This window comes from Haliotis rufescens, unplaced genomic scaffold, assembly GCF_023055435.1.
Source record: "Haliotis rufescens isolate VD_foot unplaced genomic scaffold, xgHalRufe1.0.p SCAF_2, whole genome shotgun sequence".
Lineage (NCBI taxonomy): Eukaryota > Metazoa > Mollusca > Gastropoda > Lepetellida > Haliotidae > Haliotis > Haliotis rufescens.
This window is the reverse complement of record NW_025963890.1, coordinates 53,777,601-53,796,942: the sequence shown is the minus strand read 5'-3', so window position 1 is coordinate 53,796,942 and position 19,342 is coordinate 53,777,601. Positions and strand designations below refer to the sequence as shown.

The following is a 19,342-nucleotide window of genomic DNA, read 5'->3' as shown; positions in this document are numbered from 1 at the left end:
ATGGCCCTTCGCTGACCTCTCTCCCAGTCCCAGAGAAACATATATTCATACATACGTACGTCAAAACAAACTCTAGGATCTTGTTACTTTCTATTAGATATTCATGTCAAGTTTAATCTCTACATTTCAAAATGTAAAGTGAACTGGATTTTAGGTGGGTCCCATAGGTTTTCAATTTTGACTTTCGATTTTAAACTGTAATTCTTCTTTTGTATTTTCTATGGTGAATGCCAAGTTGTTGCCATTCCCATTTACAGCAGTTTGAAAGGGAGATAGAATATAAGGCCGCTTTCTGTATGAGTTAACGCTCGTTATAACGGCCTCAAGCTATAAGTCTGTCTTGACAAGTGGCTTGTGTATGCTGTTAGAGGGCCGATCAATCTGTGCAGATATATATTCAATATCATCATCACAACGCAGGTTGCCAAGTCAACCATCAAGTGCTCTTCTGGACGTCCGACCCTCCGTACACACAGTGTAGATATATCTAGGCTAAGGACATATGGGTTAACATGCCGATCTACTTGTTTATTTTTAGGCAACATTCCTCCCGCCCGAGCACGAGATCGTAACCGTATATTGCGAGAACTGACATCGATTGCACGTGCGGATGCAGAACACACCGTCTGGTGCCAGCGTCGGACAGACATCCACCTGTCTATTGTTCCTGCATTACATCTGGGATTTGATTAACACCGCGCGGCGACAAAGGCAGGCAGACCTACAGCTGCTCCAAACTGTTAGGAGGACCGACGTTGTTTACTTCACGGCTGCCTGAACACTTACCCGTTTTGCTTCAACTAACAACCTTATGCACAAAAGGAGAATCATTCGAGCAGCAAGGTTTCTGTACATGTGATTTTTTTCTATGATGTAAGAATTCGGCATCATTTTAAGGTTTGTGACACTGGAGAGAGGACTCGGTTACAGGTTCACAGTGAAGACAAAGGTTTTACTACCAGACATTAGCTGAGGTGAGTTGATATTCTCCATATAGATAGTATGCGTTGTCAGCCTTTAGACAACCCTTGGGCGTTAAAACGCTCGTTGTCTGTGTTATGTATGTTTGTCTTCTGCTAGAGGAGCATATGCTAAAATCAATGTGTAAAATCTGTCTTTAGTAAAATGTCTCATTCATTCAGTCATTTTATAACATGAATTAATTTCAGTCATTTTACAAATTGATAGAAATATTAGGCAGAATATTTGACAAATTGACTGAAACTTATGCAGCACAATGAATAAAATAACACTATGAAGGGTGTGGTTGTTAAACCAATTTTATACAAAGACTTTGGTTCTCGTGCACAGATCGACTATATCATGTCTTGATAAATATTGTGTTCTGTTATGACTTAGTCATGGTAATCTAGCGTGCATTGCATTAACATATATAAACCATTTCAACAGTCAACCCTTGAGCGTTATTCTATTAATCATAAACAGCCGGGTAAATGAATATATTATTATATTTGATGGTGGCTAAAAATCTATTAGTAATGGCTTGAGACTGAGAGTTGTTAGACTGACCTTACGGTCGTTAGGTTTAACCTCTCTGAGATCTCCCATCTTAGTAGGAGACAAGCACGGTACATGGCCACATTGTACATCAAAAGTCATGTGATATAGACACAAAACCTACGTGTTCCATTAAGAAGTATGACATATATGTAGACTAAAATCTAGTCTCTGAAATGAACATACCGTACAAAAAAAATCAGTTCAGTTATCTTAATAAAAATATAATAAAAAGGAGCCCAGTGACTCTCTTCATTTTCAGATACTGCAGTGATCTAGACTTGCCAAACATTATAGACTTGCATGGGTTTGTATTTGATATATATTTGTATCGGGGTCTGTAAGACAGACTAGACATATGTGATATGTTTCTTGGTTCTAATTCACAATTATACGTATATTATGCGGACAAAAGAAAGTATACGCGCATGTTTGATGGTGGCTAAAACTGAAACAAACATGAAATGGTTACTCGATGGTGATGTATTTGATACGGGTATTATAGTTGTGTTTTGGACATTAAGTTTGCAGTTATTCGGTTGCTGTTTTCAGCCTAGTAATGTATTGATAGTGAGCGAATGAGTATGGTTTTACGCCGCTTTTAGCAATATTCCAGCAATATCACGGCGGAGGACACCAGAAATGGGCTTCACACATTGTACCCATGTCGGGAAACGAACCCGGGTGTTCGGGGTGACGAGCGAACGCTTTAACCACCAGGCTACCCGACCGCCCCGTATTGATAGTAATGTTTCGGTCAAATCCAATTTTCAAGCGTGTACTTTCTTTTGCCCGGCAGTTAATACATCTATATACAAATCTACACAGATACTGTGATGCATACATGTGACATACCTTGCGTTAACGCTGTATAGCTATTATAAAGGACATCCGTTATCCTTGATCTAAAAACGCTGTACAGGTCAACAGTGAAGGCTCTATCTAGGATATGTTAATGTGTGTTAAGTTATCTCCATAACTTCTATGTCAGTGTAAGATGTTCGGGTCACCTCGTTATGTTTATGAGCGTATAAGTCCTAACCCGCTTGGTATTCTAATATAGGTACAACAGGTACAACGTACCCGGCGAGTGACACTCCAACGAAGACGACGGTGACATCGTTCTGTCAACAGTATGGAGAGTCAGATTCCTCAGCTAGGTAAGTCATACTTGTTTTGTTTGTTGTTTAACGCCGCACTCAGCAATATTCCAGCTGTATGACGGCGGTCTGTAAATAATCAAGTTTGGACCAGACAATCCAGTGATTGACATCATGAGCATCATTCCACGTAATTGGGATACAAGGACATGCATCAACCAAGTCGGCGGGCCTGACCACCCGATCCCGTTAGTCGCCCCTAGATAACCAATTCTAACCTCGATCTTCACGTGAATGGTAAGTCATACAATCATATCCAGTAAACTATGCCGTATTCAACATACAGTTGCGATGGGGTAGCCTAGTGGTTAAAGCGTTTGCTCGTCGCGTCGAAGGCCCGGGTTCGATTCCCCACATGGGTTCAATGTGTGAAGCCCATTTTCCGGTGTCCCCCGCCGTAATATTGCATGAATATTGCTAAAAGCGGCGTAAAACTAATTCACTCACTCACGCCCACGCCCAAATTGCATCCTATTCGTACGCCAACATCCTATCCCAACCTCGACACAAACCCGGACACTCCGTCAACTGTGTAGTCGTATGTTCATCACGTAGTTCAACACGCTCTCCAGTTACGTGCACTGCCTCATCACATGCAGCGTTCACCAAATTCAGTTTACAACGCCAGATTCACTGATCATGGCCCGTGTGCAGTTTTAGAATATATACTGAACAAAAAAATGGATCATGAATATTTTGTTGAATATTTTTTGTAGACTAAGCCCACATTCGTAAGGATATCACCCCAAATATTCATGATTCCTAACTTTATCTTTTCGGTATATATTTGATAAAACGAAGGAGGGATTATAAGGTAGTATCATATGTCGTCCAAACTGAGATTTAGAAATATACATTTTTGTAAACAATAATAGTAAAATTTTGTAAAAAGGTAGTTACAGAACATTTCATGCCACAAACGGACTTGATGTATGGAGTTGCTTGTCATCTCCGGGAAATATACTCACGGTCATAAATCCATTGACATAATGTGTGAGTTGATTGCTAGAAACCATTATTCACCTATTCCGCGGTAGATGTATATAATTGCTAATGAATGTGTTATGCTATACCTGTGAGGTGTGTATGCGTGTTCAGTGAATGATAGCCACGTCCCAAAGTACAAAAGGGCTCGTTTATTATTTCTTGTATGTAATACTCCGATGTTGATGGTCGTTATATTTCTAGGGGTAATTTAAGATATGCATTTCATTTAGCGGGGAACTTTTCGGACAGTTTCTGTCCAGAATTTGTGCATGATGTTGAAAACGAGACCATCCAAGGTAATATTTTAGGTTGTAAAATTAGATGCAAGAAACACGGCAAGTCGATGTAGAATTCTAGGCTTACCCTTTAAGGAACCAGACCGCCTCCGTGGTCTAGTGGTAGAGCGTCCGCCATGAGAGCGGAAGGTCCGGGGTTCTATCCCCGGCCGCTTCATACCAAAAGACGTGAAAAATGGTACTTGTTGTTACCCTGTCTAGCGCTCGGCATTAAGGGGCTAAAACAAGGACTGGTCGGCTCCAGTATACTGTGTCTGAGTGGGGTATTCATGTTAAACTGCGGCATGGTATCTCAGTGAGCTAGCACTATAAATCGGCACCAGTCCGGACTAGTACAAGCAGCCACACACACGTACATGCACGTCGCTATATAAGTGCAATAATCTTGGACGCGACATTAAACCCAATTTCACCTCACCTGTAAAGAACCTTTTTAAAAGCATATATGTATCCTCGCGTCCACGAGTATATGCAATGTATACATGTATATTATCTAGAATATTGATATGATAATTAAGTCTTTATCTAAAGAGGGTCTTACTAGCGGGGACGGTCGGGTAGCCTAGTGGTTAAAGCGTTCGCTCGTCACGCCGAAGACCCGGGTTCGATTCATACAACGAGACTCGGTAGAGCATTGGGAGTATCAATGGGACTCCCAGTTGTTAATAATTTCACAAGGATGGACTTCAGTGCCTTCACACATTGTAACCGTGCCAATACGAGCTTATGCTTTAAACCAACAAATCATTGAACAGAAAGTTTAAGTTGGACGATAGGGACATAGCCGATCAGCCATGCATGACGGACAGTGACCGATAAGTTACGCTCAAGTTGAAGTGAAGAGTGGGCGGAGGGGGCAATCAGGTTTATGACCCTGCATGCCTGGTGACCCTACGTCAGTGAGTCCCTACATACACATGATAGCACTATCACTACATGGACGCCACGTCATACGATAGTATCAGGAAGTTTTGTGTTTGTTTTTTGTTTAACGCCGCACTCAGCAATATCCCAGGTATATGACAGCGGTCTGTAAATTATCGAGTCTGAACCAGACAGTCCAGTAATTGACATCATGAGCATCGATCCACGCAATTGGGATCGATGACATGCATCAACCAAGTCAGCGAGCCTGACCACCCGATCCCGTTAGCTGCCTCTTACGACAAGCATAGTCGCCGTATACGGCAAGAATTGGTTGCTGAGAGACTATCCAAACACTATATAGGCTCCTTGATAGTATGCTTGCAATCAAACCTCGTTCAACATTATTACTTGTTACGGCCACAGCAGAATCCGAACCTGCACTTGGTTTCAAGTCGTCACTCCGCATCTCTCGAACGACGGATATCTCGACAGTGTTGCAGCTTGGATTTGTCTGATTGCGGTACATTAATTTACAAACGCAAGCTGTTCCAAATCCTGCTGTAAACTATTATACCACGTGTTTTAGTGTTAATGTAACCTCGATTATCCAGTGTATATATATCCTTACCATTATGATACATACGATGTACAGCACTGGAAAATCGAGTATGGTTTTAATTAACTTTCTGAGATCATCGAATAAGATTTTACATTTCTTTAGGCATTCGTTTTAAAAAAAGATGAACATGGATTGACGTTCTCTGAAATAGCAATCAGGAAATACAAACATGCGTCTACCACTCCGAATTGAGTCTGGTAAGCCATATATTTAGACGTATACATTTCATATAAGGGTCTTCTGTATACACTGGAGTCATGGGACGGCATGGATGTATTGTGACTATGTAATACATATCTGCATATACACGATAACGTCAGTGTTAGAATAGAAACTGGCTGACGTAGTATCACATGGTTCGGTCGTATTCCATCTTAAGGTGGCCCAGTCGGCGCCGCGATTCGCTGTGCAGAGTTGCGTCACTTGGGCGCGCCAGAAACCTATGATTGTGGGTTCGAATCCCGGTTCGCCCCGATTATGTTTCTAGGTTTGTCAGCACCATACCCGTGGGTTTCACCGAAGTGGTAAACGTCTGAGACCTGCATCACTTCGGGCTTTCCTCCCACATTAAGGTGACACGCTGTGATATAACTGGAATACTGTTAAAAGCGGCGTTAAACCCAACTCACTCACTCACTCACTCACTCACTCCATCTTAAGGTAGATCTTGCATATGTTGTGGTGAGTGTAGACAGAGGTCCTTACAGGACACCAAGCCTAGGTGAGTTTATGTTGTACATGGTATATGCAGTACGCATTCAATGCTGAATTCCCCATGATAAGGTGATGTAGGGTGGCCCAGTCGTTAATGTGTTCACTCTTCACTCCTGAGTTCGATTCCTAACAATGGTACAATGTGTGATGTTCATTCCTAGCGACCTGTTACAGGTAGCGTAAAACCTCACACACTCACTCACTCACTGACTCAATATCGTTCAAACTACCACGTATATGCTCGCCTTATCCTTCTGTTATATATAGCGTTTGCTCGTCACGCCGAGGACCCGGATTCTCCACATGGGTACAAAGTGTGAAGCCAATTTCTGCTGCCCCCCGCTGTGATATTGTTGGAATATTGCTAAATGCGGCGTAAAACAATGCTCACACACTATAACGTGACCGTGACATAAAGTATTTAATTCAAATATTTATATTACATTTTATGTCTGTACTGTGCTTTTCTCATACCAACTAATACGTTATACATTGGGACATACAAACACATCCTTTATTCCACTGATTTATAATCACGTGGGGTTTCCTTGCTTGCTGTTTGATTTATCTCAGTAATACGTATTTATAGAGATACGCATTTTAACAACATTAATTTGTTTATAGTAACTTACACTTGAGCCACCACGTGCACATCGACACACAGAGCGTGTCGGTGTGTTGTGTCGCTACTGGTGTATATTATATGCATGACGTCATGCTGATAGCACGTGAAAGCTGGTTGACATCCAGGCACGTGATTATGTCCTATATATAGCATAATTATGTCTAATATTGTTAACAATCGGACTCAATGCAACTCTTGAGCCGTGAAGATCCGGGGTACAATGGGTCTTCAGCAACCCATGCTTGCCGTAAAAGGCGACTGTGCTTCTCGTAAAAGGCGACTAACTGGATCGGGTGGTCAGGCTCGCTGACTTGGTTGATGCATGTCATCGTATCCCAATTGCGTAGATCGATGCTCGTGATGTCAATTACAGGATTGTCTTGTCCAGACTCGATTATTCACAGACCGCCGTCATATAGCTGGAATATTGCTGAGTGCGGCGTTAAACAACAAACAAACACACAAACAATGCAACTCTTTACTCATATGGATACTTACCTGTGTGTTAACTGTTTTTACTTACTCTGGTAGTCAAAATGTAACAATAATCTGACACGCAAAGAATGATATGAAGAAACACGTTCTCAAACATAAACATTCACATTTTTAATTATGCATTCATCCATACAATTATCGGAACATATTGACATAAGCTGAAACAATATGAAAATGAAATTCTGTTCTGTTCTGCCGCTTAAAACCTACTCAATCAAATTTGATAGTAAAAATTATCTGGATTATTTCTTCTTGTCATCCCAGTCTAATGATACTTGGCACTGTGTGTTAGCTCATCGAGCCAAAGTCCTAGGTTTGAATCCAATGTGAGGACCCAAGCATGTCCTTTGCTGTAATTGTGATGCCTGTGTATCTGGTATGAGCTCTGGTGAGTCTTCATTTTGTTGCGACCCGTGAATATCCGGGGTAGAATAGGTCTTCAGCAACCCATGCTCGCCGTAAAAGGCGACTATGCTGTCTTAAGAGGTGACTAACTGGATCGGGTGGTGAGGCTCGCTGACTTGCAGATTGCGTGGATCGATGCTCATGCTATCAATCAATTGTATGGTCCAGATTCGATTATTTACAGACCGCCGTCATATAGCTGAAATATTGAGTGCGGCGCTAAATAACAAAAAAAAACACAAAAAAAACAATTCAGGGATAACATTCTGTTACCCATACTGTATGAAGTGACACACAATGAAATTTTTGTGTTTAAATACTCATCAAAATACGAGTCCCTCACGCAATAAAGATTATTGCGCAACAAATATCAGGGTGACCCTTTTCAGTTGAGGCCTTTGATATGCATGGGTGGATCAGGGTGTTGGAAGTGTTGTTATTACTCCAAAGAGCTGAAGATTGTTCTCAGCAAAAGTGGATAGAATAACTAAGAAATAGCAGTTGTACAATTACCTATTCTCTCTTCAAACAACAATCTGGGAAATCTAGACTTGCTTCACCTTGGCTTATAAGCATGATGATAAGGGCTTCGCGGTTGTGAAAATAATATGGTTCAGGGATTGTGAGACGGACTTATCGTATCCCATTACACGCCTGTCCAATTACCACACAATCCCCTCGGCGCTATCCCCACTCGTGTCACATGTATGACATCTTTTGCTGGCCTATGCTTGAGTTGGCCCTAACACAGCATATCTATGTCGAACCGCAATTGTGTGGAATCACATGACCCTCTGAACTCATTGTAAACGGGGGTCAGGCTAGGTGAACTGTCCTTAACCCTTTTGATTCTAAAATGAATCTACTCTCTCACTAACATGGGATGTCTGTATCTTACAGTCTGTACCGAACAAACGGATGGTACTGAAGATGATATTCAGACTGACCATTTGAATCACGTGCATCACGTGCTTCGAGTTAATAATAAACCACGCAGCTCACATGTATTGTGTTGATAGTATTACACGTGTATTTGATGCATGGGGTAATATACGGCGTGCATGTGTATTAACACGTGTATTGCTTATAACGTACCACGTTTATCTCGTGCTAATATGGCAGAAACATATTGCCTAGTCCTGCACCATGACTGTGGAATGTATTTATTTTATGAACGAAAAACAATCTAGAAACGCATAATAAAGCAAGTCTAGCCAGCTCCAGCTAGCTGTACTCCACAGTATAGGGAAAATATATATTTTATTTTTAGAGTCAAGAAAGGTATTGTGTGATATAATATTTCATAGAATAAATGTTAGTCTACATATTGCCAAGTGACGTGACATTTTAAGTGACTCACCTCACTAATGCTTGGTTTTCATAATATGACATATGCATCAATCATCCATATTGTTAATAGTAATCCAAGTTCATCACGTTAAAAGGTTTATGATATACCACAGTAGTCGTACATTCTCTGAATAATATGCCTCGTGCACCACAAGCATGATGTTAATTAAATGTCTCGTGCACCACAGGCATAATGTTAATTAAATGTCTCGTGCACCACAGGCATAATGTTAATAATATGCCTCGTGCACCAAAGGCATGATGTTACTGATATGCCTCGTGCACCACAGGCATTATGTTACTGATATGCCTCATGCACCACAGGCATGATGTTAATAAAATGCATCGTGCACCACAGGCATGATGTTAATAATATGTCTCGTGCACCACAGGCATAATGTTAATAATATGCCTCGTGCACCAAAGGCATGATGTTACTGATATGCCTCGTGCACCACAGGCATTATGTTACTGATATGCCTCGTGCACAACAGGCATGATGTTAATAATATGTCTCGTGCACCACAGGTATGATGTTAATAATATGCCTCGTGCACCACAGGCATGATGTTAATAGGGTCTCGTGCACCACAGGTATGATGTTAATAATATGCCTCGTGCACCACAGGTATGATGTTAATAATATGCCTCGTGCACCACAGGCATGATGTTACTGATATGTCTCGTGCACCACAAGCATGATGTTAATGATATGCCTCGTGCACCACAGGCATGATGTTACTGATATGTCTCGTGCACCATAGGTATGATGTTAATAATATGCCTCGTGCACCACAGGTATGATGTTAATAATATGCCTCGTACACCACAACCATGATGTTAATAATATGCCTCGTGCACACAGACATGATGTTAATAAAATGCCTCGTGCACCACAGGCATGATGTTAATAATATTCCACGTGCATCACACGCATATTGTTACTAATACGCCTTGAAATGTTCAGTGTCAGTAAAAAAATGATCAGGCGAAACTTTTTTTTTAACCGTTACTTTTGTTCAAGGTTCAGTAACAAAGGTCACTGATTTCATCAATCGTGTTTGACCACTAACTTCATCAATCGTGTTCGGCCACTAACTTCATCAATCGTGTTCGGCCACTAACTTCATCAATCGTGTTTGACCACTAACTTCATCAATCGTGTTCAGCCACTGACTTCATCAATCGTGTTCGGCCACTAACTTCATAAATCGTGTTCGGCCACTAATTTCATCAGTCGTGTTTGACCACTGACTTCATCAATCGTGTTTGGCCACTAATTTCATCAATCGTGTTTGACCACTGACTTCATCAATCGTGTTCGGCCACTAATTTCATCAGTCGTGTTTGACCACTGACTTCATCAATCGTGTTTGACCACTAATTTCATCAATCGTGTTTGGCCACTAATTTCATCAGTCGTGTTTGACCACTAACTTCATCAATCGTGTTCAGCCACTGACTTTTTCAATCTAGTTCAGCCCCTTATTTCATCAATCGTGTTTGACCACTGACTTCATCAATCGTGTTCGGCCACTAATTTCATCAGTCGTGTTTGACCACTGACTTCATCAATCGTGTTCGGCCACTAATTTCATCAATCGTGTTCAGCCGCTAACTTCATCAATCATGTTCCGCCACTAACTTCATCAATCGTGTTCGACCACTAACTTCATCAGTCGTGTTCAGCCACTAACTTCATCAATCATGTTCGGCCACTAACTTCATCAATCGTGTTTGACCACTAACTTCATCAATCTAGGTCGGCCACTAATTTCATCAATCGTGTTTGACCACTAACTTCATCAATCATGTTCGGCCACTAACTTCATCAATCGTGTTCGGCCACTGACTTCGTCAATCGTGTTTGACCACTAATTTCATCAATCGTGTTTGACCACTGACTTCGTCAATCGTGTTTGACCACTAATTTCATCAATCGTGTTTGACCACTGACTTCGTCAATCGTGTTCGGCCACTAATTTCATCAATCGTGTTTGACCACTAACTTCATTAATCGTGTTCGGCCACTGACTTCGTCAATCGTGTTCAGCCACTAATTTCATCAATCGTGTTTGACCACTGACTTCGTCAATCGTGTTCGGCCACTAATTTCATCAATCGTGTTTGACCACTAACTTCATTAATCGTGTTCGGCCACTGACTTCGTCAATCGTGTTCGGCCACTAACTTCATCAATCGTGTTTGACCACTAACTTCATCAATCGTGTTTGACCACTAACTTCATCAATCGTGTTTGACCACTAACTTCATCAATCGTGTTCAGCCACTAACTTCATTAATCGTGTTCGGCCACTAACTTCATCAATCTTGTTCAGCCACTAACTTCATTAATCGTGTTCGGCCACTAACTTCATCAATCTTGTTCAGCCACTAACTTCATCAACCCTGTTCAGTCACTGACTTCATCAACTGTGTTCTCATTTCAGCCACCATGACTTGGCCTGAGTTTATCAAGCACATGCTGGCAACGACCCACAAGATACAGAAAGCAGCAGTGTTGGCCGAGGACGGTCAACCGCTAGCCGTGACGGAGGACCTTCAGGTATCCGTGGAGGAAGGACAGGCTCTGGTTAGGAGCATCTTGGACCCAGCAAAGTCCGTCACAAGGATACACATGGACAATAACTTCTATACTTGCTTTCAGGGCAACTCCAAGACGCTGGTTGGGACCTCTCCTAGTAGAGACAGAATATTCGTTGCCCATAGAAGTAAAGATTGTGTTGTCGTTGTATTTGGTGGTACGAAGGGCCATGGGTCGTATCTGTTTGAGTTGAAGAAGAATCTTTCGGCTAGGGAACATCGTGAAGAGCATATGGAACATTTACATAATCAAGAGCAGATTACGAATATACCCAGTCAAGAGCAGATCACGAATATACCCAGCCAAGGTCAGATTCAGCAAATCTTGAATGCAGCTGAGGATGAAAGATTAGCTTCCCAAGAAGCAGACGACATGGAACAACTTTCCGAGCTGGGCCAGGAATCGATGGAGATTGATGACTTTCCACATGGACAGGACACATTAGGTGATGATCAAAACCTCCTTCAGCTACACGACTGACAACTAGGTTTTGTTTAGAAGGGGCGATCTTACGTACAAGTATATGCAATATTTATTTGATGTATTTAACATATTTTCTTATGGGATATGAACCTCTGGTGGCAGCTGCTTTCCTGTTATATGTAAAACAAATCACACGATATACTCATTCTAGTTTTATAACGTACAGTACGAACGTACCACAATGACCCTATTGTGTGCTCCATGGTTTCACAAAATGCCTAATGTATGTTTTCACAGACCAATGGTTGGTTACGAGAGCACATTTATGTTGTTCAGAATATCACTATGCAACTTTACAAATTTCCGTCTACTCAACTTCAGTTATCTTAACCTTCGACAAACAACTCCTGAATGTCGAGTATAATAAGAAAGAAAGAAACTGCGCATGTCATTTTATCCCACGCACATTTCTTTCTGGTCCCGGTATACATGGAATTAAAAGGTCTGCATTCACGAACACTTACATCACACGTCTTGACCTACTCGATAGCATAAACTTCATACGAACCCATTGTGTTCATACGGTATGTTGATGCAAAACTCTGGGCTGATCCTGACTCACTTGTTCCGCTCCAGTAGGTGGGGTGACAAACACAAATTGTGCAGTTATTCATTGTAGGAGTTTCCCATATAACCAAAGAGAAATGACAACCTCGATTTGATCTGTCAGACATTGAGCAGCAATGCGTACAGACGGGCCATATAAGTCGTTTCAGGTCGACCTGGTTGGCCTGAAAGAAGTTTTGACTATAACAGTTTGCATGGATGCATATTTGATGGTTGAATCATTTGCATTAATACTGAATATAACCATGCGTGTCTTGCAGGGGGAGGATATATTTGAGACCCGTGAGGAATATACCTCGGCCTCTGCCCCAATGTCACACACTCCAGGAGCCTTGCCTTTAAACCGTGGGCCTAGCAGGAATGTGGCAACACCCTAGTGGGAACAGACTTACTGGTACATCCATAGGATGCTCGCCTATTGACAGTGTTTGCTGCTATAACATCTATAGTCTATACAAATATTATACTTTTTTCTCTCTGATCTTGTGCGGGACTGGCAGATTGATATTGTGTGGCGAACCCTCTGTTAATTAGTTTCCAAGTTCACTGGCCAGGAGGGCTTGTTGCAAAAATGTTGCAAGCCCTCATCATATTTTATTAGCCCAAAACAATAAACTACAAAATGAAAACTTGATGATTCGTATAAATATGGGTATGTATTGAATTTTCAAGTGGACAGTCGGACCAGCTTTACTAACTGTTACTAGCCCAATATAAAGGTTACTTTCATTTGGCTAACCGACAGGCAGCTATTTCGAACACTGGGCGTACCATGTGGTCTTAACAATGCATGTATGTATAAATATATGTACTGCTGACTCATTTCAAATCAGTATACTCGCTATCGTATTGCAGGAGTAACTAAAGATTTTCAGTGATCCATTCTTATAATTTTCACAACTATTTTGAATTCTACGCCCAATGAAATATCGGCAGATAATCGAGACTGTTTATTCTCTGGCGTTAGCGATTTTTTTTTTATATTATGTAACAATTCGAATTATGACAACAACAATATTGTTAGTTATGTTTCAAGAACACCTCTTTACGCCACCATTAATTATATATTTTCAGTCCAAGCATATATTTCTCTGATGAAAACTGGATATAAAGTATATTTCGTACAATGCAAATATAAAGATACATTTATGTATGCCTATTTATACTACTAAATGTATAACGTATATATCTTTTAAATGAAGAATCGGATTATAATACTAGTATCCCCCAATCACGTTTATTTATTACCCTGTCCTTGTTTATCGTTTCAGTTGTATTTTTAGTCAAAGCGTATATTTTGGTAAAATATTTAAATATTGTGCAATTGTAGAAACACTGTGTCTATTTTAATATCTGTATACAGACCTTATCATTTTCGGGTTTTCTTATTGTGCCGTCTTGTATGACTTCCATGGTGGCCTATTTCCAGGAGAGAAGATCATGACATTATCTGCTTTTGGCATATATTTCTTATGATTATGGAAATGGTTTGTCGCTTCTATTGGCATGATTTGACCATTGTTATTAAAGTTATTTCAAAGTGGCAGTTAGAAGATTTAGTATTAACGAAGAGTTGTACGGAAACGTCGCATATTTAAAGGATTTGAAATCCGTTAGTCAATCCTGCCTTTGTTACTGTAGTAAGCTTACAGATGTAATCAAAGATGGACGTTCAATGATAAAGGAAATAAGGTCACGTGATGTTTAAGCAATAAAATTGCTTTCATCTGGACATAACCCTTACTTCAAAATGTATTATTATATTTGATATATGTAACATGCATTCTCTTATATATATTTGCCATATGATTATTGTAACACAATATACAATACAATGCAATATGAATTGCACCACTTTATTCGGCGTATTAATGAGATGATGATGTTGGAGAGTTTACGAGCGCTTCCCAAATGATCCGATTTCGCACGTTATTAGATCAAGTGATTTTACACAATTCTGGATCAAGCCCCAAGGACCAACACCCTTATTTATCGGTCCTGTTTGACATGTGTCAATCCAGTATTTTCTATACAGTGACTTTTCCTTGTAATGATGTATAAGACCAAGGACGTCAGAACCTAGAGACGGAGGACCTTCAGTTGTCTGTGGAGGTGGGTCAGCCCTAGCCGTGACGGAGGACCTTCAGTTATATGTGAAGGTGGGTCGGACACTAGCCGTGACGGAGGACCTTCAGTTGTCTGTGGAGGTGGGTCAGCCCCAGCCGTGACGGAGGACCTTCACTTGTCGATGGAGGTGGATCACACACTAGCCGTGACGGAGGACCTTCAGTTTTCTGTGTAGGTGGGTCAGCCCTGGCCGTAACGGAGGACCTTCAGTTGTCTGTGGAGGTTGGTCAGCCCTGGCCGTAACGGAGGACCTTCAGTTGTCTGTGGAGGTGGGTCAGCCCTAGCCGTGACGGAGGACCTTCAGTTGTCCATGGAGGTGGGTCACACACTAGCCGTAACGGAGGACCTTCAGTTGTCTGTGGAGGTGGGTCACACACTAGCCGTGACGGAGGACCTTCAGTTGTCCATGGAGGTGGGTCACACACTAGCCGTGACGGAGGACCTTCAGTTGTCTGTGGAGGTGGGTCAGCCCTAGCCGTGACGGAGGACCTTCAGTTGTCCATGGAGGTGGGTCAGCCCTTTGCCGTGACGGAGGGCCTTCAGTTGTCTGTGGAGGTGGGTCAGCCCTAGCCGTGACGGAGGACCTTCAGTTGTCTGTGGAGGTGGGTCAGCCCTAGCCGTGACGGAGGACCTTCAGTTGTCTGTGGAGGTGGGTCAGCCCTTTGCCGTGACGGAGGACCTTCAGTTGTCTGTGGAGGTGGGTCAGCCCTAGCCGTGACGGAGGACCTTCAGTTGTCCATGGAGGTGGGTCAGCCCTTTGCCGTGACGGAGGGCCTTCAGTTGTCTGTGGAGGTGGGTCAGCCCTTTGCCGTGACGGAGGACCTTCAGTTGTCCATGGAGGTGGGTCAGCCCCAGCCGTGACGGAGGACCTTCAGTTGTCTGTGTAGGTGGGTCAGCCCTGGCCGTAACGGAGGACCTTCAGTTGTCTGTGGAGGTGGGTCAGCCCTAGCCGTGACGGAGGACCTTCAGTTGTCTGTGGAGGTGGGTCAGCCCTAGCCGTGACGGAGGGCCTTCAGTTGTCTGTGGAGGTGGGTCAGCCCTAGCCGTGACGGAGGACCTTCAGTTGTCTGTGGAGGTGGGTCAGCCCTAGCCGTGACGGAGGACCTTCATTTGTCTGTAGAGGTGGGTCAGCCCTAGCCGTGGCGGAGGACCTTCAGTTGTCTGTGGAGGTGGGTCAGCCCTGGCCGTGACGGAGGACCTTCAGTTGTCTGTGGAGGTGGGTCAGCCCTAGCCGTGACGGAGGACCATCAGTTGTCTGTGAAGGTGGGTCACACACTAGCCGTTACGGAGGACCTTCAGTTGTCTGTGAAGAGGGTCGGACACTAGCCGTGACGGAGGACCTTCAGTTGTCCATGGAGGTGGGTCACACGCTAGCCGTGACGGAGGGCCTTCAGTTGTCTGGAGGTGGGTCAGCCCTTTGCCGTGACGAAGGGCCTTCAGTTGCATGTGGAGGTGGGTCACACACTAGCCGTTACGGAGGGCCTTCAGTTGTCTGTGAAGAGGGTCGGACACTAGCCGTGACGGAGGACCTTCAGTTGTCCATGGAGGTGGGTCACACACTAGCCGTGACGGAGGGCCTTCAGTTGTCTGTGGATGTGGGTCAGCCCTAGCCGTGACGGAGGGCCTTCAGTTGCCTGTGGAGGTGGGTCAGCCCTAGCCGTGACGGAGGACCTTCAGTTGTCCATGGAGGTGGGTCACACACTAGCCGTGACGGAGGGCCTTCAGTTGTCTGTGGAGGTGGGTCAGCCCTAGCCGTGACGGAGGGCCTTCAGTTGCCTGTGGAGGTGGGTCACACACTAGCCGTGACGGAGGACCTTCAGTTGTCTGTGGAGGTGGGTCACACACTAGCCGTGACGGAGGGCCTTCAGTTGTCTGTGGATGTGGGTCAGCCCTAGCCGTGACGGAGGGCCTTCAGTTGCCTGTGGAGGTGGGTCACACACTAGCCGTGACGGAGGACCTTCAGTTGTCTGTGGAGGTGGGTCAGCTAGTCAGTCTTCAGTGAGTATGTGAGGACCATCTCGACCCAGCATATATGGCATTATCTGATGGACATAAAGACCTTCTGAAAAGAAGCACTACCGACCATGTTTTCATTCTGTCGGCGATGAGATTATCCCCGTATTGTATAAGACTCTGATGATGAAAGATATTATTTGGGTCACAATACATATTTCATCGTTTTTTCACTTTTTTCGAAAAACAAGGCAGGTTGTTGATGAATAATGTTTTGAAAGCCATGATTGAAATTACATGTAATTATCCACAGATCTTTTTTCTCGCTCTTTTCCTGAGCCTTGTCAGACCCATTGGGTTTATCCAGTGCGCTTTGACAGCTATGTTGTGTCTTACTCAAGTAACCCCTTGAATTAATTTGTTGTGGGTTTTGTTGTTATATATTGTCTTCCTTCATTTTACAAACTGTTCTTACGTTGTGCTGTTTACTGACAAGGTTGGTGAATATAGGGACTCTTTGGTCAGACCTGATGTGTCTTGATATTGTTATTCCCTAAATCGACCATACCAGGTGCTTCAGTACAAAATATGAACAAGTCACATTCCAATGCTTGTGGGATCCCTAAAGCGGTAAACGCCCAAGGCATGCATCGATTCACTTCGGGTTTTCCTCGCCACACCAAGCTGACACGCCTTGAAGTAACTGAAATACTGACACCTATGATCTTGAGTTTGAATACCGGTTCGCCCGATTATGTTTCTGAGTTTGTCAGCACCATACCCGTGCTCGTAGGTTTCACCAAAGAGGTAAATGTCTGAGACCTACATTACTTCAGGCTTTCCTCCCACATCAAGCTGACACGCCGTGATATAACTGGAATACTGTTAAAAACAGTTCACTCTCTTTTACTATTCATAGCAGTTTTCAGTTTTCTAAAATATTTTGTGCCTGAAAATACTTGAATATTTATTGTCAGGTCCAACTCACTCACTGCCGTAGTCATATATACAAGTAGGTGGTTCTTAAACAAATCCCAAGGGTCGTCAAATGGTGAAAACGTACTTATATACCTTCAACGTACTCATATACCTTCAACATGATCCATTATGGTGGCCGAGAGGGGACATCGCTTTCTCGCCTTCAATTACGGCCGCGAGGATGCGATAAAACGAGACGAGAAAGCGATAGCATGAGACGAGAAAGCAACAACGCTTTCTCGTCTCGTGTTATCGCGTTCTCGCGAGAAAGCGATGAATCCTCTCGGCCACCATATTTCATCCAAAAAGGACTATGTGGTCCACGCAGAGGAAGCATGTGTAGAGGGCCTCTTGTTTAACATTTTAGGTACGAGTTCAATCAAATCTCAACCTCGATCAAAACTTACAACTTACTTAGTAGCTTATTGTTCCTATAACTAACTGATATTTAGTGACTGGTAACTTCGTTTTGCGATAATACAACATGCGTAAGTTATCCTATTGTCGGCGATTTAGACTAAAATCTAGTCTCTGAAATGAACATATCTTACATAAAAAAAACAGTTGTTCAGTTATCTTAATAAAAATATAATAAAAAGGAGCCCAGTGACTCTTCATTTTACTGCAGTGATCTAGACTTGCCAAACATTATAGACTTGCATGGGCTGTATTTGATATATATTTGTATCAGGGTCTGTAAGACAGACTATTGGCGATTGTGATTGGGACATTTGATAAGGACATCTGTATCGTTCAATGATACATCAAGTTATTACTTATATGAATATAACATCCGGATTGACAGATTTCACTATTGCTATAAAGGTTGAGCGGTATATAACGAAGCAACTCTGTGTACTGATCTTTTATACCACATTAGCAGCAGGGCGTTACGTGTGGGTCTGTTGTATAGAGCTACATCACCCTATACTTACACTTTGAGTCATGTGTTCATTCCTTGTATGTACTGTTATCATGGTTATCTATGATGTTGTCGGCATTAAATTTTATCTATCACTCAGTGTTCACATCTTTATTTCAATCTATGGTTTGTTTGTTTGTTTGTTGTTTAACGCTGCAATCACCAAGATTCCAGATATATGACGGCGCCCTGTAAATAATCGAGTCAGGACCAAACAATCCAGTGATATTGTGAGCAACGATCAACGCCATCCGGATTCGACAAGTCATCAACCAAGTCGAGTCTGACCAGCTGATCCATTTGGTCGCCTCTTTCAACCAGCATAGGTTGCTGAGGACCTATCCTAAGTTAGAATTGCCACGGAGATGAGTGTATGGTAACACACTTGGCGTTAGTTATTGGACGAATCAGTCCTTGCATTGCGTTGATGCTCTATGCATGTCATCGTGTCCCAGTTGCGTGGATCGATGCTCATTATGTCAATCACTGGATTTTCTGGTCCAGACTCGATTATTTACAGACCGCCGTCATACAGCTGGAATATTGCTGAGTGCGGCGTTAAACAACAAAGAAACATCTCTCCCATTCTGGGACTGTTCCGATGTATTGATAGGCTGATCTAGTTAGGTTTAACGCCACCATGGATATTATTACAGTTATATCAAGGTCTT

General features: G+C 42.7%; 1 protein-coding gene across 3 annotated transcripts; it reads left to right on the top strand.

The window, feature by feature from the left end:
* The first annotated feature begins 412 nt into the window (after positions 1–412).
* On the top strand, positions 413–18,766 carry LOC124140643. 3 transcript variants are annotated; one of them, XM_048400160.1, is made up of 5 exons: positions 414–974; positions 2,582–2,678; positions 11,487–12,086; positions 12,952–16,698; positions 16,794–18,766. In XM_048400160.1, exons 2-4 carry the CDS (start codon positions 2,654–2,656, stop codon positions 12,966–12,968), a joined length of 642 nt encoding a protein of 213 aa, XP_048256117.1. In that variant the 5' UTR covers positions 414–974; positions 2,582–2,653; the 3' UTR covers positions 12,969–16,698; positions 16,794–18,766. The 3 variants fall into 3 exon arrangements, 2 of the variants coding, with proteins under 2 accessions (XP_046364294.2, XP_048256117.1); XM_046508338.2 differs by lacking the exon at positions 16,794–18,766 and having other exon boundaries at positions 413–974; positions 11,487–14,787; XR_007222314.1 differs by lacking the exons at positions 414–974; positions 2,582–2,678; positions 11,487–12,086 and having other exon boundaries at positions 14,875–16,650.
* Positions 18,767–19,342: the final 576 nt, after the last annotated feature.

Bases quoted from the DNA above. Each gene is read 5' to 3' on its own strand.
- LOC124140643 (XM_046508338.2), top strand. From the start codon at position 2,654: ATGGAGAGTCAGATTCCTCAGCTAG. The intron at 2,679-11,486 runs GTAAGTCATACT...TTCTCATTTCAG, and splicing joins GAGTCAGATTCCTCAGCTAG to CCACCATGACTTGGCCTGAG.